The 26,760-nt window shown below is 39.1% G+C and overlaps 1 protein-coding gene across 5 annotated transcripts in view; it reads right to left on the reverse strand.

Annotated features, from left to right (window-relative positions):
* The window catches only part of LOC146377481 (protein spire homolog 1-like), a 39,451-nt gene extending 13,902 nt beyond the window's left edge, over positions 1-25,549 (reverse strand). For 3 of the 5 annotated variants that reach the window (XM_084942928.1, XM_084942927.1, XM_084942929.1), the window contains exons 1-6: positions 24,930-25,548; positions 20,949-20,977; positions 11,624-11,857; positions 6,743-6,868; positions 1,190-1,264; positions 804-968 (exon numbers count right to left, since the gene is read on the reverse strand). In XM_084942928.1, coding sequence (XP_084799054.1) covers positions 804-968; positions 1,190-1,264; positions 6,743-6,868; positions 11,624-11,857; positions 20,949-20,977; positions 24,930-25,272 — 972 coding nt within the window. In that variant the 5' untranslated portion in view covers positions 25,273-25,548. Of the gene's footprint in view, positions 1-803; positions 969-1,189; positions 1,265-6,742; positions 6,869-11,623; positions 11,858-20,948; positions 20,978-24,929 lie in introns of all 5 variants that reach the window. The other 2 variants (XM_084942926.1, XM_084942925.1) reach the window with 1 other exon arrangement.
* Between the last annotated feature and the right edge of the window lie 1,211 nt (positions 25,550-26,760).

Genomic DNA, 26,760 nt, shown 5'->3' on the forward strand with positions numbered 1-26,760 from the left:
TTAAAGTTTTCAGTTTTACTATGAATAATGCCAAATGGAAGAGTAAAGTCATGCATATGCAAGTTTACACCAAAGCAACCCGTTATGGTACCGTTTTCTGGAGCATTTCATTAAATGATTTGAACTGTGGTGGTGTGTTTTCTAGACGTGGACTTACACAACAACTTCAGGTATCACACTGAAGCCTTAAAAGACTAAAAACAAAACTCAATAGTACACTAAAAAAAGTGATTCTTTGCCCTCATAAACATGAAGCCATAATGTTTGAGTAAAATGCAGCTGAAATATATAAAATCAAAGGTTTATTTATTTAAATCATTAAGGAAAATATGTTTGGTATAAAAAGAATCTAAAACAATCAAGTGAAATTTCCATTGACTAGATGCCATTAAATGTAACATAGCATGTAACATAACATTTTCTGAGTGATTCATATATGATTTACTCATGAAAGTGGCCACTTTCTCATTACTTTCATATATTTTTTTAGTAAGTATACAAAACATACAAGTTTCATTATATAATTTTTCAAGGGATCTTATATGTGTTTTCACTCTTGTATGCTTTTCATACAAGTTTCATACAAGACAGATAAAAACTTTATAAGATTTATATATATCTTTTCCATATGGGTTTCATCACATTATTGAAAGGCACAGTTATACTGTATCCAATAATAATCAATGCAACCTTATGATTTTCACGAAACAAGCTTTTTCCTGCTGGATCAAAACAACAGTGCAGCACTGAGTGCAGCATTCGAGTAATATTTTCAAAGCTGCAACACATGTTTTGACACTGACCATGACTTTACGCAGTTTGTAGCGTTTGGACCTGATGTCATCCATGAGCATCTCATAGGGAGTGAGCTGGTACTCAATAGGCAGAGGGTTGTACTGACGCTCCTGCACCTTCTTCAGCTTGACTCCTTCACGCAGGTCCCTCATCACCTGAACCCAGAATCGAGCCTGAGAGGAGAAGAAGTAGTGAAAGAGGAACCCAGTGTAGAAAAGAGAGGCTAGCCTCTGCTTGCACACAGAACAGGGAAACAGGGCGCCATCATCATGTGCCATGGCCATATCAATCTCAGCATGGTTCCTGAGAAGTTCTTTGATTACTGTGTGTTTACCGTGATATATGAATTCACGTAAACATTTGAGGCTACAGTCAAAGGTTGAACATTGCATACCCAGTCAGCATTCTGTAACTCGTTCAGGTCTCGGCCAGGCTCCTCCGATGACTCCTCCTCCATCTTACGGAGGTTCTGGTGAAAAAGAACAAGATCAAATATAAAAAGTGTTGTTTTGGTAAATAACAAGACATGGACTTCATCCAGTTCCTATATGTAAGCTGTTAAGTGGCTTCACTCAAATAGCTTTGAATTCACAGCTACAAAAATCTTTATTTCTCTCATGCTGCCTGTTATGCAGCTCCTGATGTTAGTCTCTGGCTTCAAACACTCACTATTAGTTCCAGACTTTTAAAGATCCCCCTCTGTAAAATCATAGTTCTCTTACTGGAAAGTTTTGCAGAAACTCAAGCTGTAAGAACTGAAGAAGCTTAATGCATATCTTTATTATTATTATTATTGGAAAATAATAATAATTTAAGACATTATAATTTAATAATTTAATAACTTGAGACATTATGACAAGAAGTATGAAGTATGGAAGCAAGTCCCCTTTAATGTTCCCCTTTAACTTTTATATTAACAGGATAAGACCATAACAAGCTTGTAAAAAGCAGTAGACAGACTGAAAATGTGTTTCCTCTGGTTAATCTTTGCAGTGAGGCTGTCCTGATCATGTCACCGGAGGGGAAAGTTTGGTAAGACAATCACGGGAGTTTGCCCAGCTGACTGCCGAGTTAAAACCTCAGGTCACAGGGGAAATTAGAATTCACCATCAACCTACGGGGGCACAGCTGTGTTGACTGACTGCTTACATAACATCACTCGCAACAGGCTTTTTGGTGCATCACAAGTCAATATGTCTACAGTGCATACAGTACTCCAGTCAAAAGATAACAAGATGGTCCCTGATGCTTTATGACAGCCCATCAAAATAAAGCACTGATAATCTAGCCAGTGAAGAGCATAACAACAGCTTAGTTCAACTGCTGTAAAACACCATTATCTCATTTGGATGGACAGCAAAACTCCAGATCAGATCAAAGCAACATATTTTCCATTCCACTTGAGCAGCTTCTTCCACGTGTTCTGCATTAATTAAATCATGAAAAGTAATCCACAATGTGAATGAAACCTTTTTGCTGCTAAAGGGGCCACAAAATAAAATATTCAGGGCATTTGCCAACTGCATGTAAAACCTTAGTAATTCTGCCTTCTGTTGATATTATTCATTCATTTTCTCTCTTAACAGCTGACAAGAAGCACGCAACCCTGAGCAATTAGGAGCACAAGTTGTCTGTGAATCACCACTAATTTAGCTGCTGTTCATCAGCAGGAGGCATCTCTGTGGAAAGATAAAGGGGCTTTATTTGGCAGCGATGTCTGGTAGCAGTGGTTGGATGAAGATGGACTTTTTGAAATGTGTTTAACAAAGAACACCAAAACACACAAACAGGACAATGGGTTTCAAAGGAATTTAGGCACATTTGGTTCTTTACAGAGTCTACAGTTAGGTAGCAGGTATACGAGTCTGTACACGGACTAAACGCTGATTGATGTGTTTAGATTAAATAGGGATGAATCTATATGTCATTAGGGGAAATGGCAGATGCCGCTCATTTTATGCTGCTGCTTCTTATATCAGCTTACTATTAATTCTTAGGGCCAAATTTCTTTTACGGGCCAAAATAGCTAAAATAGCATAATTTTTACTTAATCACAGTTAATTTCACCATCAAGCACAAACAAAATAAGACATACCTTTGTTTTGGTGCTAAAAATTTGAGCAATAAACAGTAAAGTGCATATTGCAAATGTATCCATCATTTTTGCCTCAAGAAAGAAAATCCTGAAAAAACATTTGCAACAGGTTCAGCACAAAAATCTGTGAGTTCCCAGCTTTTACACGCAAACTTGTCACTGTGCTCTCTTTGTAAGTACTGGTAGTATTTTTTTTTTTAATGCAACACATTATTAAATCTGCCCCATATTGACTTCTTCTGTTGCATTTGCTGAATAGCCTAGATTGTATTCCTGCACAGTTGGCTATCCTATTCTATTTTTCTTGCCTCAAAGGACACTAGTAAGGAATGTCTTAGCAAAAAACAGTGTAATGGCTATTAGACAGGAGTGTACCTTGAAGTGGCTCGCAGATTTTCACTTGCTAGTGCCTCTCACATATATATGGGGTTTGAAAATATAACTGCTACTGGAATTGTTAATCATACTTATTGTAAATAACTGTTAATAAAATCTGTTTACCGTGTTAACTTTTAAAATTTATTTGTGGTGACATTTTGATGTTTAGCATGTTATGTTTACCATCTTGCTTTAGCACTTTAGCATGCTAAGGTCTTTTGACATTGCATGAGAAGAATGGCATAGGTGGTCACAATGACAATGCTAAGGTGATGTTTAACAGGTATATTATTCATAGTTTTAACTATTTTAAATATGTGTTAGCATTACTAAACTTGTTAATTAGCACAAAACAAAAAGTAGAGCTGAGGCTGATGGAAAGGTCATTCGTTAGCATTAGCATTATAGGTTCCACACATGAGTCCTGTTTCTATTATAGTATAAATGGTGCAACATTTTATGTGGTACAAGAACCATCGCAAAACTATACAACGGACTCTACTTCTTTTGGCACTTAAAAAAAACTGAGTACAAGAAATACGTCTGTATGCTATTGAGTTTTAACAAATGACAAACAGCGATGGTAACGACTTCAGTTTACAATTACTGCAACCCCCAACTTTCCTCAAATTTAAGTTTCTGTCTTAGCCTGTTCCACTCTGCAATAAAACTCTCCTTTCCTAAGAGTTGCGTAACTGACCTAATCCTCCCCTGTATTCATTCAGATGCATTACACGCAGTGAAAGGGCAGCAGCAGTAGTGCATAGCAGGAAGGAACCCTGAGGTGAGACGTACAAACACATACACACAGCTCCTTAAGGAAACTGTTCCAATCCACAGCTGAGCTCCAAAATGCTCCCAAGGAAAACAAAGTCCACAATGACTCCTGCCTGTGATCTTAATGGCTGGGTAGAAAAATAAAATAAAAACAGAGCAACGAGACATGACTTGAAATAAAAAAATGAGTCAATAAGACATCTTTGGTAAAAGAATCACGTTGTCAACTGCCATTACATTTGCTCTCAAAGACTTTTCTTTAGAAAGATTTAGAAAGATCTGCATTGTGTCTGTGCAAACCTGCTAATCACCGATCTCTAGGGAACATTATTAGAAATCACCTGCCAGGATCCCTGCCTACAACAGGCATTACACCAACAAAATGCTGTGGAGAGAATTAATCTCCAGTGGTATGAGAACAACTTGTTAAAATATTATGGTGCAAACCTTCCAGCCACTACAATAGGACTGTTTTCATGATCATGCCAGGCTGAAGGCTAGCTATGAGAACCTGAACTCAGCGCTCTTGGAAGACTGAGAGTCAGCATGTCTGCAGATTTAGTCATCTATGTCTGACATGCACGACAGACATGTCACTATTTTTTTCATGGTGGCTCACTTCAACCTGTCAGCTGGGAGGGTGTCAGTACATGGCATGTCACCCGCACACAGCACCCTTGCCTTACCAGTTTATATCAAAATTGCTACTGCAAGTGTTTTGCTCTTAATCATCACCGTCACCATAAATGTGTTGCTGTTTTGTAACCTCATAGCTTGTTCTTGTGTAAGGAAATCAGTAGTTTTATTTCTGTTCTCATTCCTCTATTCCAAGTATTCATGTATATTAGAATTAATGAGCGGCCCATAAAATGAAGACAATAAAATCTTCATTTTTAAAGCTGTGAGTCAGAATCATTTGTGGTTATATCACAGTATGAGTAATGTAGGTTGAGCACGCATGTATATTAATTCATTCGCTCTTTCCCCAGCCATTCCCACGGATGCCTTTCTGCATCAGCTGACTGCCTTCTGCGCTGTCACACAGTAAACAGGGCTTTCACACACATACTGTCTTCATGTCTTTGTGAGTCACATTCATGTGTATTGTAAGCTACAGTCCAGTCTAGTGATGGTGATATAACTAAAAACCATTCAGGTGGTTTATAAGAATCTTTGATACTTAAGATAAGATTTATGGTTGTTACATAAAAATTGTCTTCTCTATCAATAGTTAGTTAGTTGTTCTCAGGGCTAGCCAAGTGGTCAGCTAAATAATTAGCTGTGAGTCATAACGTTATTATCCATCATTAAAAATTTAAGTTATGCAGATTTTCCTCCGTTTTGTCTTTTATTGCCTTTCTGACTTTCGGCTGACGGAAATTCTTGTTTAATTTGGACACAGCACAATTTGTCATGACATCAGTCATCTTAGGCAGACAGCTAACTTCCGAGCATGAAGAAATCTGTGAGCCAGTCCATCATCAAATTAGGCTGTAACAGATCCAGTTAAGTCAATTATGAAGGGATCCTTGCAAGATATTTGAGAACTCTTTGATTAAGTAATACTACACTAAGTCTTTTTGACTGCAATTAATGTAAACATAGCTTTTTACTATAATACTGTAAATCCTATGTGTGTTAGCAATATAAAAACATACACTGATCAAGCATAACATTATGAGCGCTGACAGGTGAAGTGAATAATACTGATCATCTCTTCCTCACAGACCACTGAGTCAGACCATCTCCAAAACTGCAGCTCTTTGTGGGGTGTTCCTGGTCTGCAGTGGTCAGCATCTACCAAAAGTGGTCCAAGCGGTGAACCAGCAACAGGGTCATTGGCGGCAGAGGCAGTGTGATTCACGTGGGGAGACAGGGCTTGCCAATGTGTTCTGATCCAACAGAGTTACTGTAGCTCAAATTGCCAAAAAATGTCATCCATTCTGATAGAAAGGTGTCAGAATACACAGTTCTTCACAGTTGGTTGTGTATGAGGCTGCATAGCTGCAGAACAGCCAGGGTGCCCATGCTGACCCCTGTACACCAGCAAAAGCATCAACAATGGGCGCGAGAGCATTAGAACTGGACCACGGAGCAATCAATGAAGGTGGTTTGGTCTGATGAATCACGTTTTCCTTTGCATCACATGGCTGGCCGGGTGCATGGCTGTGGCTAACCTGGGGAACACCTGGCACCAATAGGAAGAAAGGAAGCTGGCAGAGGCAGTGTGATGCTTTGGGCAGTGTTTCTTCTGGGAAATCTTGGGTCCATGTGGATGGTACTTTTACACGTACCACCTACCTAAGCATCGTTACAGACCATGTACACTGTTTAATGGAAACAATACTCCCTTATGGCTGTGGCTTCTCTCAGCAGGATAATGTGCCCTAACACAAAGCAGTAATGGTTCAGAAATGGTTTGAGGAACACAACCACACGTTTGAGATGTTGAGATATTTGAAATCTTGGCCTCCAAATTCCAAAATCTCAATCCAATTGAGCATGTGTGGGATGTGCTGGACAAACAAGTCCCACCTTGCAACTTGCAGGAGTTAAAGAATCTGTTGCTAACATCTTGGTGAAGATACCACAGCAAAACTCGATGGGTCAGGGCTGTTTTGACAGCAAAAGGACTCACACAATATTAGGCAGATAGCCATAATGTTATGCCTGATCTGTTTTATCATAGGACCCTACCTCTTTGGCACTCTTGATCTTCTCCAAGAAAGTGCGTAGCTCTCTGGTTTCTGTGTACAGGGCTCGGCACACTGCCTGGTAATGACTGGGTGCATCTGACACACTGGGTAGATGAGCTGTGCACAGCTAAAACAGAGGAAGCAAAAGGATTTTCAGTTCACACTTCACACAGCTGCACTGAAAGAAAATCAAAAACAACAATCAACAATACATTTACGGTGACACACAATTCATTTCTAAATTTCACGCTCTTACATTCACTTCATTAAGTTTCAAGATTTTCTTTGTGATTTGTTTGTTTATTTGACAGCCTGATCAGGTTTTCAGGTCATTTAGGACTTTATTAATTGATTGATTTTGTGCTAAGACAATAACAAGCTATTATTTTGCAAAGCATTGTATTAGATCAGATAATTTAAAGTATAGCAATCTAACAAAAGCTGGCATGACAATGACAATAATTAATCTGACTATTTTGATTGCTGGTTTCATGGCTACAACAACAGCACGCGTTTAGGCTTTAAATGAAGTATCAAGCTAGCACTTAGCTAATGGATCTCAGTGGCATTATATAAAAGCAAAATACCAACCAAAAGACACTTGTAAATAGCTGTTATTGACTGATGAACACAATTCACAAGACAGCTCTGCCTGAGGTCAGCCACGCTGCTGCTCCACAAACACACACACAGCGATGACAAAATATGCCCTTGTTTCTCTCAGAGGAACAGAAGGTACCTTTGGCCAACGCTCTGCATGCTCTTGGCATCCGTTTGTCCAGACTGCAAAAATTTCACTAAACATGGAAAACACCAGACAACTGTCTCATTTTAGAAACTTTAACCTGCCAATAAGTGTGGGAGTAACAGAAAATAATGGGTTCAGTTAAGTGTACATAAAATTCATTTTTTTTTATACAAAATCAAAACAGTTCCATTGAGTGGATAAATATGGCTCTAATCTAAAATAGTGTCATCGGGGGTTAGTACAGTAGGACAAAAGGTAAACCAAGGAGCACGGGGGTGAATGGTCTCAGGGGGAAAAAGCAACAATTCAAACTGACAGCTAGAAAGCCACAGGCCAGACTGCCACACCGCTCCCATGCATCTCCTTGGAGAGCAGTGTTGGTGTGCATGTGTGCACTTGTGTGTGTGACTGGGTACATAGTTATTACGTAAACAGTGCACAGGCATGCGAGGACTGACACAGTGACTCTGCTCCATTGGACAACAGAGATGCATGCCTCCCAGCAAAGATGAGCCTGGCAGCCCGAGTGCACTGTGGTTCTGAGCTCTGCTTTCACTGCTGAGTTTAATATGTTGAATATTTAATAGTTTAATTTGTCCACACAGACTTTTTCCTAAACACTTGCCCTCTTTGTTTGCATCTGTTCCTGGAATACCTTGGTAGATGATGTTTTCCTCAAGAACTGGAGAACCGTTTTAGCTTCACACATAGTAGAGAAAATGTTTTATAAGTGTGTATAGTTCCAAACACTTACACCACTCATATCTGTTTGGAGAGATTACTATTTTATTTCACTTTCCTTAGATTTGGAATTATGGATTTTCACTTGCAAACGAGTGATTACCTGCTCTAAGTAGGAATTACATCGCCTACGTCTTCCATTACTGGAATCATTAAATTCTGTTTTCTCCCAGCTGTTGCAGGAATCCTTGATCAAAAAATATTTTATATGTGACTGACAGTGATGGGAATAACGGCATTACTTTTTTCAGTAACGAGTAATCTAACTAATTACTATTCCTATCGTTACAACGCCGTTACAGTTACTAACAAGAAAATGCGCTCCGTTACTATTTTTCAACAAACAGACGGTTGAAGCTGTGTTCAGCTTACCGCATCTTATATCAGTTGCACGGAAGTAGCTGACTACGTAAGTAATCTGGATGCTACCGCTTTAAGCAGCTGTGCGCGCTCCCGCGGATGATAATCACGATCACTGTCTAGCACAACACCTGGAGCTAAGGGGGCAAAAAAAGTGCTGCTGTTTGACTGAGGAAGAATAAAGTAGTCGTGGTAAGCCAATCACATGACCACTTAAAGACAAAGCAACAAGGTGATATATATATCAGTTTTTAAATTGTGTTGATAGGCCACGTAAAACCAGAGTCATGACAAACAATATATACTTACTGTCTAAGGACAGAGCTAGCAAGCACTCTCTGCTTATGAGCAAAAAACCCCCAAACAAACAAACAAACAAAAAAAAAAAAACAGCGGAAGTTTTAAGAGTGACGGCGAGAGAGAGAGAGAGCAGAAAAAGAGAGAGAGCGAGTTTTGAGATGTGAGAGATTTGTGACGTTTAGCGTGTTTGGAGTGTGTAGTTAATGTGTTGTCTTGTGTAGTTAGTGTGTAGTGTTGTGGATAGTTTTGTGTTGTGTGTCAGAACAATGAGGTGACTGCTGTCTCCAGGTAGAAAAAGGAGTGATACGCCTGCTGCTGTCAGACCTGCAGGTATCAGGCTGTGATGTTCTCCTTTATAGAGGACAGAAATTATTTTTTTGGAGTGGGAAAGAATAATTTGTGTGGCATCTCATTGAATGCAGAACACCTGATTGTTCTGTAAATAGTTTGAAGTGGTTATTTAAAAAAGGGTAAAAGGTAAATGGCTCCAAATAACTTTGTTGTTTGCAAAACTTGTGCATAGGATTTTAAAATTGACAATTTGTATTTGCATTTAAAGTTATGAAATATGATTCATTAAACATGTTTGTGGTTGTTACAGTAAAAATATAACTTTTTCTACTCAGATCTTGTGTTTTTTTGTCTGATTTTAGATCAATTGTGTTAATACAGTATGTCAAAATGAAAACATAACTGTAAATTCAGACACGTGAGGTTGTGCTGAAAATGATGATACCAAACAAGTAATTAGTAATTAGTAATTGGTTTTTAAAGGTAAAATGTAGAGGGAGAATCAAAAGTAGTTAAAAATGGCCAATTATACCCTGGAGCCCAGAGGGTTAGACATTTTTTAGTAACGCAATAGTTACTTTTCAAGTATTTAATTACTTTTAGAATATTGTAACTCAGTTACTAACTCAGTTACTTTTTTGAAGAAGTAACTAGTAACTATAATTAATTACTTTTTCAAAGTAACTTGCCCAACACTGGTGACTGACCAATCTTTGCTCATTAGCTAAACAGTCATGTTTTAACATTTGTAGCTGTATGAATCTCTTATTGTTGGCAGTAAATTGGAATAAATTGGCAACAAGCTACAAATAACTCAAATATCACATGCTTCAACCTGCGGAGAAGGAAATGCAGCCTGCTAGCTAAAAATATTTATCGTTAGCTAGCTACCTACATAAGTCTGTTTTTAACTTTGTCTGTGTTCAGCCTGGTGCTAATTTCATCCATCCATTCCATCCTTTTTGGATTCAGGTTCGTGGGGGAAGGGGGTTACCCTAACAGAACTGGTGCAGGCACAGGGAGAGGACACAAACACCGCACATTAAGGGCAAATCTGCTGGAAACCTCACATAAAGCATATACAAGCTAAACTGTCAAGAAGCATCTCTGTACTGAGTAAAGCTAAACATTTTTTGCCTTCCAAATCACTCCAGGTACTTTACTGTACACTTATACTGCCATATTTGGAATACTGTGTGGAAATCTGGGGAAATACACACAAAACCTCACTTCAACCATTATGTAAAATTCAGAAAAAAGCAATCAGGATCATTACTAAAGCAGGATTTAGAGATCATACTAACATTATTTTCTTGAAGTTTATGGATCTTGTAAAATATAAAACTGCAAAAATTATGTACAAAGCCAGATATAATATGTTACCAGGAAATGTACAGAGGATGTTTTTTCACAGAGAGGAGGACTATGAATTGAGGGGAAAATTAAATCTGAAGACTCTTAAAGCACGGACAAAGGTTAAAACCTTTTGTATTACCAATTTTGGGGTAAAACTGTAGAACAGTTTTCCTGTGGTCCAACAGCAGTCTTCAAGCATTAGTCAGTTCATAAAGATGTTTTGAAAACTGCTTTTGGAAGAATATGAAACTGATAAAGTTGATCACCCATTGTATATGTAACTATGCTAAATTGCATCTATCACTGTAGCTAATACATGTCCTTCATTCCTTGTTTATTGTGTGGGGTAAGTGATGATGGGAATTAGGGGTAACAATGAATAGTGGGATTCAATAGAATGTTGAGCACGGGGTAGTGACTAATAAGTATGTTATACTTCTTCCTACTCCATTTCAGACTTAATTGTAATTTCATGTCATTTAGACTCTATTTTATTTTATGTATTTTCTTTTTTTTTGTTTTGTCTGAGTACATACGTGTGTGTATTTACATACATATTCATATTTGTACATGTAAATGCAAGTATGTGTACTTGTATATGTCGTTTTTTACTGTATATGTGTGAAATAAAGATACAATAACAATAACAGCTGATTGGTGGACCCTCTAGCTCTTACCCAGCACTAACTACTGCACCTCCATTCTGCCCTATAGGATTAATGTTTTCATGGGTGACCACTTTGTCCACTATTTAAAAAAGCTGTTTTACCTCATGTCTTTTACAGTATCAGCCCACTTTAAGACAGCTTTCTCTTAATTGGCCAACGTCTGTACATAGTGCTTGTGTGCCTGTGTTTCTTAGCCGTTTGGTGCCTTGCAGAGATGACCTTTGAGGAGTAGATATCAGCTCAGAGAAACTGTTAGTATATCAGTATGGAGATCAGCTGTAAGCCTCTGCTTTTGAGGGGATTACTTTTACATACTTAACACTTATTAACTAAAATTACTTTATCTCTTGGCAGTATCCTTTTTAACCACCAGCCATCAGTGGCCGAACATACATATTAGCATCCACCAGCTGCTTACATTGAAAATATCTCTGTAGCCACGAATGCCAGAGATGTTATCAGAGTCCTCCACCTCGTCCTCTTCCTCTGTGGCCTCGTAGCCTTCGTCAAGGCATGCTTCCCTCTCAGCCTCAGCCATGTTAGTCATGAGATCAATGAGCTGCTCTAGAGGAGGACTCAGCTCCCTTTCCTCATTCTCCTTCAGCCCGTAGTCCAGAGCCTTGTAAATCATGATCCCCAGAGACTCGATCACCTGCAAGACAAAAACAACTAGTTTATATGCTATTACTAACTCATGTCTATATGTTTATTAGAATCATCTGTTTTCATTAATAAATAAAATTTAACATTTGTACATCTAATATGCCTTGATCATTTAAAATAAAATTCATCTATAAATATGTTGTATCTGATAATAAAGATTATAATAAAAATGATACTCTTTATTATACATTTACTCTTTATAACTGTTAACCATTTGTCACATAATAAAAACAAATATAGATTTGTCCCTTTGTTATTCAATATGATCCCCTCTAGTGTATCAGGCCTGAGCAGAACACATGTGATGTGTTGACTGCACGGCTCTTTGCAGAGACAGCTTCCTCTGTCACCACACAAACACTCCCTAATAAAGATCATATGCACAATCAATATCATATGCATACAGTCTGGTCCCATGTAAAGAAAAAGACGCAGTAAAGCAGGCTTTATTTAGGGTGTGGCTACTTTTTAAGCTCCTCCCATTTTAACCTGCAGTATCCTCATGTTTGTCAGGCAGATGATATATGATCAGTCACTAAGACTGTAACTAGCTGCTTGCTTGCCTCTTACCATGTACCAACAGCCATCTCTATTGGCTGGAAATGACTGTAAAATACTCCACGTCAGAACAATAAATTGTCTTTTTTCATAATGAGTCACACCTTTTATGTACAATAATTGTATATTAGTGTAAAATTAATGATTTGAGCAGTGTCAGCTGGTCATTTACATGAACGTTTCTGTGAATGAGAGAGCAATAACCTTTATGCAGCTGTATGCAAACCAATCAAAACACTTTTAAGACACTATACTACTTTCTGTGGCTTCATCACATGTTTGGGTTGTAAACACAAGCAATAAACACACATTAATATTTAACAAGTTTAGCAAGAATCAGCCTGTTGTGACCTTACCTCATTCAACAATAATACACACTTGACAAAAAGGATAAACATTAGAGTAACTATGCCAAAAAATTCTTACTAGGTGGATAGCTTTTGTCAAACCAACAGCGGCAACAGCAGCGAAAGCTTAAAAAAATTACAGAAAATTACTTTAAAAAAATCATATATTATTTTCTTTTTCTCAGGCTGATGCATGTAGGTCAGGAGATGGTGCGCTTGAGTTTTCCTGGAATTGGGGAGTCATGGTGGATAAAGCAGACATTGCCAAAGCCAAGATAAAAGAGTGAGAAATCACAGAGAGGATTATTCTGCAGCCCTGAGCACTTAGACAAGACTGAGAGGGGCAAAAACCAAAGCAAAACACTGGGAGAAAAGACAGTAAGAAAGACATGGGACGAAATCAGAGGAAATAAGGGGAGGTCAAATATCAGGAGACAGGAAAAGAGGAAAAAAACAGATAAAAAAAACAGGAAATGATATGTTGAGAGGTCAAATGGGGCAGTAGAAAGGTCAGGCACAAGGATCAAGTGTGTGTGTGTGTAGACATGAAGATCAAGGGCAAATCAATGATTGCTCATAGAAGGAGGAGTCATATGAGACATCCCCCCATCAGTGGGTAATGGCTGAATTTCTCAGGGGGAAATGAATGCGATCTCTTTGTCTGAGCTCCACCTGGGCCCACACCCACTGACAGATGAGACATATTCAACCCAGGATGAACACACCCCACACCCCGATTTAACCAATTATCAATGCATAGTCACCCCACAGTATGTTTTACTCAATACAGTTTGTGGATTTTTAGGCTCCTGTTTCTTATCTCCTCCTCCTCCATCATAAAAAGCCACGCCTTAAAGTATTCAGTCAAGGTCTGAAACAGCATTTGATCTGCAAAATGAGATTAAATGGAACAAGACAGACTACAGCGGATTCAATCACACTTTTTTCTTCAAAGCAAGGATTAAGAGCATCGAGGGACTCACATTGAGATATATTATTCTGTATTTTGCTGGAGTGGGTGTTTAGTTTAAACCAGCATCAGGACCAGAATGGTGCTCATTTAAAGAACAAAAGGCTCATCTTTATAGGCTGTAAGAAAACCAGGCAATGAAGTTTGGTTACAAAGAATTATAACAAATAATCTAAATAATCCTTGGCATAAAATTGGCATTACAAAGCAAACAGATATTCCAGTATTTTACAATCCTAGCGTCTCTTTATTAAAAATAATATGTTTGTAAATTTATGTAATTTCTCTCGAACTTTTCCTTGAATTGCAACTTGAAAAACAAAACTTTCAAAATGAGCTCATCATTTAAGGTAAAGGAGACTAACACGTTCTTGACAAATAATAAACTACAAATTGCGACTAATGGACAAACCTGAGCTGTCCCTGTGACTGTGAGGCTAAAGCAAACATGTCTCCATTCTACTTTAAAGTCTCCCTGAATGGTTCCCAGGCTTTCGGGCGACCAAGCGGAATGACGAGATGGAAAGGAGGAAGCAGGGGGAGTAATACTACAGCTTTGTATAGAACCTGACCTCAGATACAAGCACCAAACATCTAGCAGGATATGATGCGAGCACAGACCCTTATATTTACATGGATCATGAAACATTTAGCCTCTGTCCTAATTAAGTACAACATTGATGTATGTCTGTGAATATGACCAGGTTTCTGCTGCCACGTGTTCACTGTTTTAACATAAAGTTTCCTGCGGTCTGGAGTCCAGTATATCACAGCTTAACTTGTTAAAGTTGCTTACATTTCTATGATCTGTGTCTCTGTTAGAAATATGACTCCTTTTTGTTAATATGCATCTCCTATCTGGAGATAAAATAAGGTTAACTAACAGCCCACTTAGCCAATTAATATTTTCAGCACCATATATCAATACACACAATTCCATCCATTTTATTAATATGTAGCAAATTTAGTTAGACGTGTATGTGTGAATAACCAGTTCAGGTAAAAACAAACTCAAGACAACAGTGTCTGACTGAGGAAGGTTAGGAAGGACCACAGATGGAGAGGAGGCTGGCGGTAACAATGCCTATGAATGTGGCAATGAATACCAGCTGTAAGAGACAGTGACTCACACTAGCTTGAGATATTTGGCTTTGGGTGGCCAAACACCAGTTCCAGCTTTACAAATTGAACAACGGCTGCAATGTGTGAGCTCTGCTCTGTAATATGCAAACGCACTCAGCAAAGGGCCATAGTCTAATTACCTAGTAAAGCCTTTCAAATTTGGAGGATTGTAGGAACAATGTGGGGATTTTAAATACTTATATGTCTTAATTAGAGGGAGCAGAGAAATTAGGTCATGTCTGTGGCAGTAAACAGGAAACAAGAACTGGGAATCCTTTATTTTTAAAAACTAATTACTAGCACTACAGTCGATTTCAGTGTTTTCAGAATATTGTGTTAGGAATTATACCATAAAAGCTTATTTCATAGACCTTTTTGACAACGACAGGTGGAATTTAGGATCAGTGACAGTCCACCTGGTGTCATTTTATTTTACAAAGCCATCGTGGGTTTGCCTGGTATGGTGTTCTTAGGGCAAGGGTTTCAAACATAGGGCCCACATATGAGTGCAAAACAGCAACAACATTTCAAAAAAGACCTAAACCATTCAATAATAAATAACTGCAAATAAAGACAACAGTCTCCTTTTGGTTATAATCGTCATGACTGAAATCAAGTATAGCATTAGTTCCAGGCCAGGAAGTCACGGTCACACCAGCTGATCTCAGGGCTAGCTCACATTAGCTACAGCCTCAGCTGAGGCTTCTACCCATCCTACTGGCATATCTCCTATAGGGTCCACTATTTCATTTTCTAATCGAACATTTCTCTCATTAATCACTCCCTCATAAAGTTATGCTATACACAATGTGCACCAACTTCTACTTCACAAGTGAAGACTGTATATTTAAGTTGGGGAAAAGAGAGTGTCTTTATTTTGGGTCTTTTTCTTAGGAGTTTACCTTTATTATTGGCTACTGAATTATTACAATTGCTGAACAGCACAAAATGCAAAGATAACAGGTGCTTTGTGCTGTACTGTCCTGTTTTCCTCCTAAGTTAGGGGACTGTGTCACCTAAAAAGCCTTAAGATAGCACATCAAATCTTAAAGCTTACATGTTTTACTCGTTCTTTCGAAAAAATATACTTATCATGATTTTGATGCCAACAACGCCTTTCTTAATGGCTACATTTTGAGCAACTTGCTAACATCAACATGCCAGTGACATGCTAGTGATATAGAGTCGGGGCTGAGTGGAATATCCTTTCTGTTGTCAGAAAGAAAAATATGTGTCTAATCTATTTTATTAATATTAGTTTTAAAAGGTCAAAGGGAAACCAAATAGTAATACTTCATTATACGAGGGAAATCAACATGCCAGACCATGGCAACCTTTTCAATAGTCATCGAGTATTTCAGTTTTAATATGAGTGGTTCACTGAATGATGTTACATCCCTCTATTTCTTTTCAGACCACTTGCGGGTCTTCCAAGACCGGTGTTGGGTCACCTTACATTTTTCAGTAACAGACTAATGTAACTACTGTACTACATTCATTCTTCAGTTATTTGCACACTTAGCAAATAGATTTTAAAAAAGCTAGCTTGTTATTAAGCTGAGTAAGACACTTAAGCAGCAGCCGTCACTGAAATTCAGCAGGTAACAAAAGCAGTGGCAGTGGCGATCACTTCAGTCTCCTTGGGCTTGTTTTCACCTTTATCTACGTATTACAGAAATTTAAAAGCAAAAGATCATATATGTGTCCTCATTAGGATAAGGATTTGTGTTGGCATGTGGAACTGAAGTCTAAGGATTATATTGTTAACTAACAATTTGTTTCAGGTAATTTAAACACAAAAGTAACGTGATGCAAAGTGTAACAAATTGCTTTCTCCAGTGAGTAATTAAGTAACAAACTAGATTACTTCAAAAAAGTAAAACACAATATATAATATGTAGAAGACATAGAGATGGCTGAAATCAGATAGAAGAGTCATTTTTACATCTAAACTAAAACTGTTAGTTTCTGCTGCTGTGGTACTGTTTTGGCAGTGCCACAGCAGCATGTCTGCCACACCTACAAAGTCTGACAACAGAAATCTGAACTTTTTTTTGCTTCTGATACTGACCAACATAATAATAATAATATATGTCAGTGCAGTTCTCTACATCGAACCTATTTTAAAACAAGTGAATTCAGTGAAATTCACATGATTACAAAAAAGTTGAGTAATAAGAAATAGTGCAGATGACTATACGTCATATGTCGAAGCATAGGCTTTTTCCTCTTAGGCATAATTTTTTTTCCAGTTTCCTGGCCACGCTGCTCTGGGCTCTGACTATCATATGACTGTGAACAATTACCTTGGTTTTCTTGGAGATGTGGAACCCAGTGAGTTCACATATAGAACAGAGAAAACCTTTGAACCACACAACATTCTTTCCCCCGTAGTAGTTTGCCTCTACTTTTATACTGTCTGTTTCTCTTCTTTCATGGCAGCACAAGCCTTAATGGGAGAGTAAATGCAAATGAACATTAAACTCACAGAGAAAAGACACATAACATCTGACTGAATTTTCTGTTTACATTAAACACTGGATGTGATGTTAAACTCTAATCCCTTTCATGGCGTTAAAGCTCAGGACTTGAAAGAGCACAAGGTATGCACAGTTAAACTTTGGCAGAGGGCAATGTGATGAAGCATAATCCACAAATGCCGGAGGTTACACAGAGTCACAGGACTAGGATGCTCTACTGAGGGGTCAACAACAGCCTTTTTGCTAAAGCAGGCGCACATAATCATCATATTTATGTCAAAATATCTGCAACTCCAAAACAAAAAATGATCCATTTTCAGTGAACTCATCTATTCTGATTATCAGGCAAACAGCGTTAGGCTGCCTTATGCCGTGTCGATGAATCCAGCTCACTGGCTATGAAGAGAAGCAAATCATCTGACATTCACAGCCAGATCATTTGCAAGAGTTCCTGCTGTTTGAAGCCATGTGCCGATAATGCCCATCACACATATGCTCTTGTTCAGCTAGCTCTGGGCTAATTCCACACTGCATGCTATAGCAGAACGCCTTCAGTCCTGTCAAGCATCAAGCAGCTCCACCAACTTGCAGTAGCTTTCTGATCCATTCTGCCACACACTGCATTGTGAGAACTCATTTGTGGTGCAAAGCTGCTTAGCAGGGATTTGTCTATACAGTTTCCCATTCACTGCTTCTACAGCGGACTGCATGTGTATGTGCTCGGGTTATTTCCTGACAGTCCATCTGTTATTGCAGCTCTATTACACGGCAATCCAAGTCCTCAACGCCTTGAAAACTACTGCGCGCTATCTCTAATAAACTGGGAAGAAAAAGTGTGGTAACTGCAGTGACAAAACTGTTCCTAAAAATAAATAGCAGAGACGCCAACCCCTCCGTACTGTAAGACATTTCCAGAAGCTATTATCACGATCATTAAGAGCAGCTGATAATAGTGCAGTGAGAGTGCACACTGTCAGTTTTACAAAGACATTTAATTAAGGGTGAACATTCTCCCAGAGTGCTCATCAAAGGAGGAGGCCTTGCTGGGTGACATTTTAACTAGTCAATCAGAGTAGCCAGCTGGGAACTCTGCAGCTGAAAGAGGAAATAGGTTGGTAGAATAGACAGACATAGAGTAGATACAGACTTTATTAATCCCATATTCAATTTATTACAGCAGCACAAGGGTCAGAAAGGAAAAGAGAATTAGTGATATATTAGAAAATAATAAAATAAAAAATTAAGTAAGAAAAATAAAGTAATAAAAACCCCAAACTGCTAAAAATGCAGAATCAATAAAATACTATATAATAGTAATTTTTACTGTGTACAAATTTGCCTTCACATAGTATGATACACTAGAAGACATGTCACAGAGATATATTTTTTTACATGTACATTAAGTGCAGTGGGAATGATATATATACATGCATTTGTTTGTAGGTATTTATCATGTGTGCATATTTGACAGTCAAACTGCTGTTGGCATGAAGTGTAAAAGTAACCAAAACAGAATAACTGCTACAGCCGCTCTGTGTTTCAAACGGCCAGTTTACAAATCAGCTTTGGATGACTCATCACGGTAAGTCTTGCTCAGCCTGTGAAAACAGTTCTGTAAAATGTCCTGTCGATCTACAGGAGATTTTCAGTTCCTGAGAAAATAACCCCTGGCTTTGGATTAATGGCTGCAGATTTAGAACAAAAAACTGTACACAGACCCCAGAGTTTGGAAAATTACAGGAGTTTGTGAGGCAGCAGTGAGGCTACACAAGCTTTACCTATAGCGACTAAAAATCAAGCTATTTTAGCTTTTGTTTCTTTATTTCATTGTAATAAACCTAGATTTATGTAATGGTACATTTGTCGAGTAATCCCTTACAGAAATACTACAAAGTTTACTTTAAAGTTTAAAGAAATACTACAGTTTCCTTTTGCTTGAAGGTTAATTTAGAGGAATGTTCAGTTTTTCCTCCACATCAGAGCTGATGATAACTGTTCGCTTGGTTCATAATTCATTACTTTGCCTCTTAATACCAGCGATCAAGGCTCATTATCCATCTGTACTGTGATGTCATGTCCAGCACGCCTTTTCAACAACTGACAGAAAGTAAGAACAGAAAGTAAGGACCTATACGATTAAGAGTTCATCCTGATACTTCGAGCTGAGGTCTCATCATCAGCTACAAGGACACTTGGAGAGAACATCACTGGCCAAGATCAACACCCTAGTTTATGTTTTCACCACCTGGCTACTATTTTTTCCAGTGTTACCTGTGGTTTGCACCCTAAGGTAGACCAATAATGATCTGATTTCTCTCCCTAGGACAGAGCACTGCTCTTCTATCTACTTTAGTCTTTAGTTGTCCTTCAGGGCTTATGGCGTTACTGGGCCTCACAAGTTTATATATATTTTTTAACAATGAACAAGATGATTTGACCACTCTTAATAATTCTGCAGTCACATACCTAGAAGCAGAGATATTAAATGCAAATGAAACACAGAAGTTTTCTCCTTAATTTCTCATAAACTAACAACAAACCATGAAACTCTCCCTGCTCGTGACAAGTGGATAAACCCAGAATCTTAGTTTCGTCCTTTTTCTATCAGGACCAGCTCATCATAGCATGATGTCGATTCCATTTTTTTCGCAGTGCGTTTTTTTCCGTATGAATTCTTCTCAAAATTTAAATAGTTTTGTAAATCTGAAATTACTTCAAGGTATTAAAAAGCACATCTCATTCCTGTATCAAAAAATGCCCAGCTGTCAGCGGTTGTCATGACATCAGGACACTAACCACAATTTCGCTGCTGAACATGCAAAAAATGTGTAAATACCTCAGACTGGAGACAGTCTGGTATTTGTTTTGTTGGACTGTTCAGGTCTTTGTAAAGCCTAAAGTGAAATCAATTCCTTACTGAGAAAATGAAAGCACATTTTGAACTTGTTTCATTTGTTAAAGGTATTAGTTTTAGAGGCAGGGGAGCCAGAGCAGTGGCACTGCAAACATCAGGATTAACACACACCCAGGGCTTATGACAGTTTCAACCATAGCACTATCTGACACTTGAAATAATCCTACAGGGTGTCCGCACTGTAATCTGAATGATATCTCTGTTGTTGTGACTGACTGCTAGCTTACTGTAAGTGGCTAATGAAACCATTCACAAAGAGTAAATATTTAAAAAGATAATCATGTCATTATTGTGGACAAGAAGCCATTATTTGTACGTACAGCCACATATTTCTCTTCATAAGTAACTCGCTAATTGAATGATTGGTTGTGTTCCAGAAAATCTGCATTTGCTCAAGTCTCAGATTTAATCAACTGCAAACAATATTCACAAACTAACTCCACCCAAAGTAATCACTTTGTGTGAGTACGCTCATTTAAAACACGTTTGAAATTAAATTTATTTATCATTTATTTCCACTCAGCAAGTGGATTCCACAACATATATAAATACCAAATAAAAAAATAGATACCAAATTCTATTCACCTGCTACTCTATAAACAAGTAAATACATCCACATACAAAACATGTGCAAGTGTGTGATGATGAAATAAAAATAACAACAGCAGTATTAGAGTGCAGTTACTCACCTCTGTTGTTGTGCAAGGGCTGTATTTACCTGCAGATTAAAAAAAGAAAGCACTGTTATCATGAGCAGCAAAGAAGCATGAGGTACTCGAACTTTGATGCATAAATAAAAGGTAGCATATTATTCAGCTACAAATCACCGGTTCAGCTACAAAAGTTCTTTTTGTAGGAATAAAACAGCACTGACAGGACTTCCAACCAACTACGAAAACTGATTTACGTCTTTAATATCAAGGATGAGAAATTCTCAGAGAACATAATATTACTGGTACAGTGGTGTAGTTGTTAGTGCTCTTATCTCACAGTGCTTCATTCATCCATCCATCCATCCATTCATCCATCCATTCATCTATCCATCCATCCATCATCCATCCATCCATCCATCCATCCATCCATCCATCCATCCATCCATTCATCTATCCAGCCATCCATCCATCCATTCATCTATCCATCCATCCATCCATCCATCTTCTTCCGCTTTATCCGGGGCCGGGTCACGGGGGCAGCAGCCTAAGCAGAGAAGCCCAGACCTCCCTCTCCCCAGCCACCTCCTCTAGCTTATCCGGGGAAACACCAAGGCGTTCCCAGGCCAGCTGAGAGATATAATTTCTCCAGCGTGTCCTGGGTTTGCCCCAGGGCCTCCTCCCGGTGGGACATGTCCGGAACACCTCACCCAGGAGGCATCCTTGTCAGATGCCCAAACCACCTCAGCTGGCTCCTTTCGATGTGGAGGAGCAGCGGCTCTACTCTGAGCTCTTCCCGGATGGCAGAACTTCTCACCCTATCTCTAAGGGAGAGGCCATCCACCCTTTGGAGGAAGCTCATTTCCGCCGCTTGTATCCGTGATCTTCCACATTCTGATGCTTAGTTTGAACTTCAGCAGGCTGTCTTGACCATATCTACATGTCTAAATACTTTAGATTGCTGACTAGTGATTGACTGATTAGATACGTGCATTACAGTTTTCTCCATCCCTATGATGGACTGGCAAACTGTCCAAGCATCAGGTGAGATGAGATGTTAGTCTGCTTGACAATAATATTAATTCATCTGTCTTACTCTTATTTGTTGTATAGATTTGGGGCATAATAATTACCAGTGTTATTGTTTCATAAGTCACATTTTACAGTAGAGTAAAGTATCATCACAGGATTTTTAATATGTAGCACTTGGGACTTATATGCAGTTCCTCTGTGGTCAAGCACCTCCTATTTATCAGTGATAACAAGTTTGATTTCTCAATAAACTGATTTTGGCCCTCTTTGTTCTTGCCATCATTATGCAAGCTGGAATCAATTTCAACAAAATCTCTAAGCTGTAACTTATTTATCACTTTGAGTATCATGAACAGTGACGACAAAATTCTCCAGTCGAGAACCCGCGTTGGATGAATGCGCTCCCTTCAAAAGGAAGAATGTAGCATTTCTCCAGGCTACATCAGCAGAGCTTTTACATCATGAGTAAACAGCCTGCAAACAGATGACCCTCTAAACAAACCCCTGTTTTGTATTGTAATACGCAGGAATGCAACATCATGGCACCACTGACATCAGCCCACAACTTTAACTCGCATCAGTAGATTTGAATGCCGTGCTGCTGAGGTGAAGATGTGTTAACTGCATCTAAAATGAGCAGACAATCAAATGTGCCTTCAAGATGAGTCAGTCAAGGAGAGTACTGGCATGAAATTCCATCTATTTCTAACAGGCATGAGCAAAAACATTTACAGTCATTGAGATGTAATAAAAAGTGTCAGATGGCCTGGTTAAATGCTGTATTACATAGCAGACATGATGTGGGTTTAAACGGCAACAGAGTCTAAAACAAACTGTGTTAGGATTTAACTTGAAGCCATGTTAGCAGATGATAGCTTCAAAAGTCCTTAACCTTTAAAACCTTTACCACACATTTATCTCATTATTTACATGAATGGCTTTGATTATTAAGCTTGTGCATTAGGAAGACAAAAGCACAGCACTTAGTACAACAGTTTAGCTCTATTAATCAATAAACATGCAAACACATTCCCAAAATTACAGAATATAATGGATAACTGAATGAAAATCCCAACTATGACTCCAAACAGTAGAGGTTGAGTAGAAGTAGAATGCTGAATACTGTATAGCCTACATTAACCATTTAAAACTGTTTAACAACTGTTACATAATAATATTTATGCGATTGCACTCGATAAGTTCAAAATCCGTTCATATGAAAGCATTTGGTGTGTTATGTATGTAGGTGGGGCCAATAAAGCAGTCTGGGGATCATCTGAAGAACCATAGGGGTATATATTTAAAAAAATAACCCTCTACTTTTCTCTGACAAACTTAAAAAATAGTACAATGACAAACAAATGCAAAAAACATATTGATATGCAGCCGCTATTTGCAGCATGATGTCACAGTACACAGGCAACAGAGGAATAAAGGCTAGGATGACTCCCCTCTCCAGTGGTTGCATCCATGTTCCTAAAAATAACCCATTCATTCTATAACCATATAGACATACAGGCCAAAACCAGCATGAGGATCACAGCTGAGCCTCTCAGATTTGCTCAAAGACAAAGCAGGATGTGAAATGTATTGAATCAAAGGCCATAACACTGACTCAGCAGGGTTGTGTAACAGTGCGTGTACGTTGGAGCTGAGTTGAGAGCACTTCCCTCAGGCCCTCAGGTAGTCAATTACAAAGACAGAGATGGATAGGCATTAAGTCAGTCTGCTCTGCACTCTTTGGGCAAATGTAAATATAGACGAACATGAACACGCCAGCTCTTAGTCTAACAACATCAGGTGCTTAGTTTAAGCAAATGTTCACAGACGCACCCACAGAATAAGGCAACACAAATATCACATAGCATGCAGTGTCACCTGTTTTGTTTTGGTTGGATTCCAGGCTTATCCCTCAATTTAAAAGCTCGACCGTGCTAGAAAAAATATCCACAAACACTAATTCTGCCTCATGTTACACATGACCTACCATAAAGTACAATAACATCAGGATTACAACACTATAGACACACTTTAAAGGCCCGTAGGGGTAGCTTGAGAATATTACAGCGGTTTTTCAGTTGGCACACTGCTACTACTCTCTCTCTGACTCTGTTATATTTCCAGCATGGCACTAAAAACACTGCTATAACTCTAACTAGCTCTTTTTGTTTTATTGCCTCTCATTAATTGTAGCCAATGAATGAGGCTCCCACAGGTAGAAGTAACAGCTAAATATAACCAAGACCTAAATGAAAAAAAAACAAGGGTGATGCATCACTAATTGTCCCTGTTCTGTTCAGGCACAAGCAGGGCAACAGTCCACGCCTTGATCTGATCAGTGCCCGCATTTCGGCTCGTAATCACATGCTTTAATCAGATGAAGCGGAATGAACAGCCTGATCTGATACGAGGTGACAAAACAGCCTGACGGGCTCTTCATAAAAAAATAAATAAAAGAGATGAAACCACATGATGCCCACACACGTGTGTTTGCTGAGGAGGAAACAGTGAAAATGAGCGGAGACGCATGAAGCCATGTGAGGGAGAGAGCGGCGGGGGTTTGTGATGGTATGTCTTTGTGTAGATGAGATCAGGTCATGGAGCCTTAAGTACTGGTTGTTTTGGTGCTGCATGATGCAGATTATGGACTAATCCTGACATGCAAACTGAGCACCTGGTCAGGAAAACACACACACACACACACACACACACACACACACACACACACACACACACACACACACACACACACACACACACTTATGAATCTTTCACGTGTGAGCTCAAAAACATGTGCGGAGCTATTTACAGGATATTTTTGCATCGCACCTCTATAATAGTCTCACTGGGGCCCTTTCTTTTAGGTCTAATGTTAACATTATACGAGAACGTGTTGGAACAACACACGTATATTATTTAAAAGACCAGTGATGGTTTGGCCTAGATCTGAGTAGCTGTAGGCACAATCACACTTATATAATATTTTACCTTCACAGCCCTGGTGGTCCACCCTCACAGACCCGTCCTTCTGTATCCTAACACCCCCCGGTCCGGATATCCTCCTCGGTGTAGCCGCTGATGATGCTCCGGTGGCGGCAGCGCCCCGGTGCTCCTTCGCCAGTGTTCTGCAGCACTGGTAGCACACCGCCCATGCCTGTTCCTCGTTGATGGGCTGGTTATAAAGCCTCAGTATCTCCTCCAGAGACAGATCATCCGCTCCCGCTTCTTCCGGCGAGTTCATCGTGTTGTGATGCTGCTCCTCATCCCGGCGAGTCGCTGCAGCAGCATCCTTCAGCCCTCTGTTGTCCCCGCCGCATCGTCGTCCATCCATCCTTTCATTATCTCAGTGCAGGAGGCCCGATGGCGAGAACAGGTCCAGTCTCATGAGCGAATACTGACTCGGAGGCATCGATGCTTCCCTCTTGCCTCCCCAGGTAACAGCAGCAGCAGCCAGTCAATCAGCACAGCACTGGATCTGGATCTTTCCCCGCCCGCCTGGTGTTCAGGCTTTGCTACCAGCAGTCATAAGATACGGTGTGTTTATGCGATTAAGCCCGGCTCGGTGTGTGTGGGTTTGTCTCACATCGCAATTCAGCAAGCTTGGCTCAGTCATTTGTCACATGATCTCTCTCTCTCTCTCTCTCTCTCTCTCTTTCTCTCGCTTTCTTTTTCTCTCAAAGTCCTGCGTGTGCACTGGCATCAAGTTAAAGAACTGTGGCCCCTGTAACACAGTAAGTTGTTTGGTATTTTGAGTAATCGCAAAAGGTCTGCAATATAAACTAATGTCTGCTCTCCGTTATTACCTGTTCACACGTGTTCACACGTGTCCCTGTAGAATCTGAGGTCTAATAGTCCTTTCTGAAGTTGGTCTCTGTGACTGATGTAAACATAAAATGTACCTACTCTGCTCGTTTACTGCTGCTTCTTCTTTCTTAATATCCTTTTTGGAGTAGACTCCCAGTTCATAACTTTCTTCTGCTTGGCCTGAACAGAACGTTTGAACGCATATCTGCCATTTCCCCCCCAGCTATTTATACATCTAACAGTGTATAAATAGCAGTGCTTTTATACACCATTTATACAACAGTTTAAAAGGGGAAAACTGAAATGCAGAAATGCAGGTGGAGAGTGAGTTTGTCATGGGCACTAGGTTTTATGCCTAAGTTTTGAATCGTTGCTGATTGTTTGGTGTTTATGGTGTTTTGTTTTCTAGTTGATATTCCCTGTTTGGTTCACCATGTTTATATACACGGGTTTTCTTTTAAATTCTGTCCCTTTTTGCTGTCTAGTTTCATTTTGTACCTAATTCCACGAGTTTTGTGATATCCTTTCTCCCCTGTATTTTCCCACTTTTAAGGTTTTGTTGTTTCTTTCAATGCCATTTCCTCATGTTATGTTTACTTTTTTATCCAAGTTCCCTGTTTAATTATTGCCATTCATTTCCTGTTTTAGTTTGCTAGTTAGTTGTCTCCTGTGTTTGGTATTTACTTTGTCACCTGCTATTTGAATTGTGTGCACCAGTGTCTAATTCCCATCCTTCTTCAGTGTGTGTGTGTGTGTGTGTGTGCGTGTGCATGTGTGTGTGTGTGTATAAGCCCACTCAGTCCTTTAACAGTGCTTCTCTTTATCCTTTTAGTGTGTCTAGCATGGCTTAGTTCCTTTTATTTCTACTTCTAACCAAAAAGGTGGATAATGTCCAGTTAAGGAACATTTTGACATGCTATCGCCTACTAATAACATAAATCATTCTCAGAGAGGATGGGTAGATGTGTGTGTGTGTGTGTGTCTGTTTGTGTATTTATATTAAACATACACATAT

Source organism: Perissodus microlepis, chromosome 11 (genome assembly GCF_051167445.1).
Source record: "Perissodus microlepis isolate ML-2025 ecotype Zambia chromosome 11, ASM5116744v1, whole genome shotgun sequence".
NCBI classification, from domain to species: domain Eukaryota; kingdom Metazoa; phylum Chordata; class Actinopteri; order Cichliformes; family Cichlidae; genus Perissodus; species Perissodus microlepis.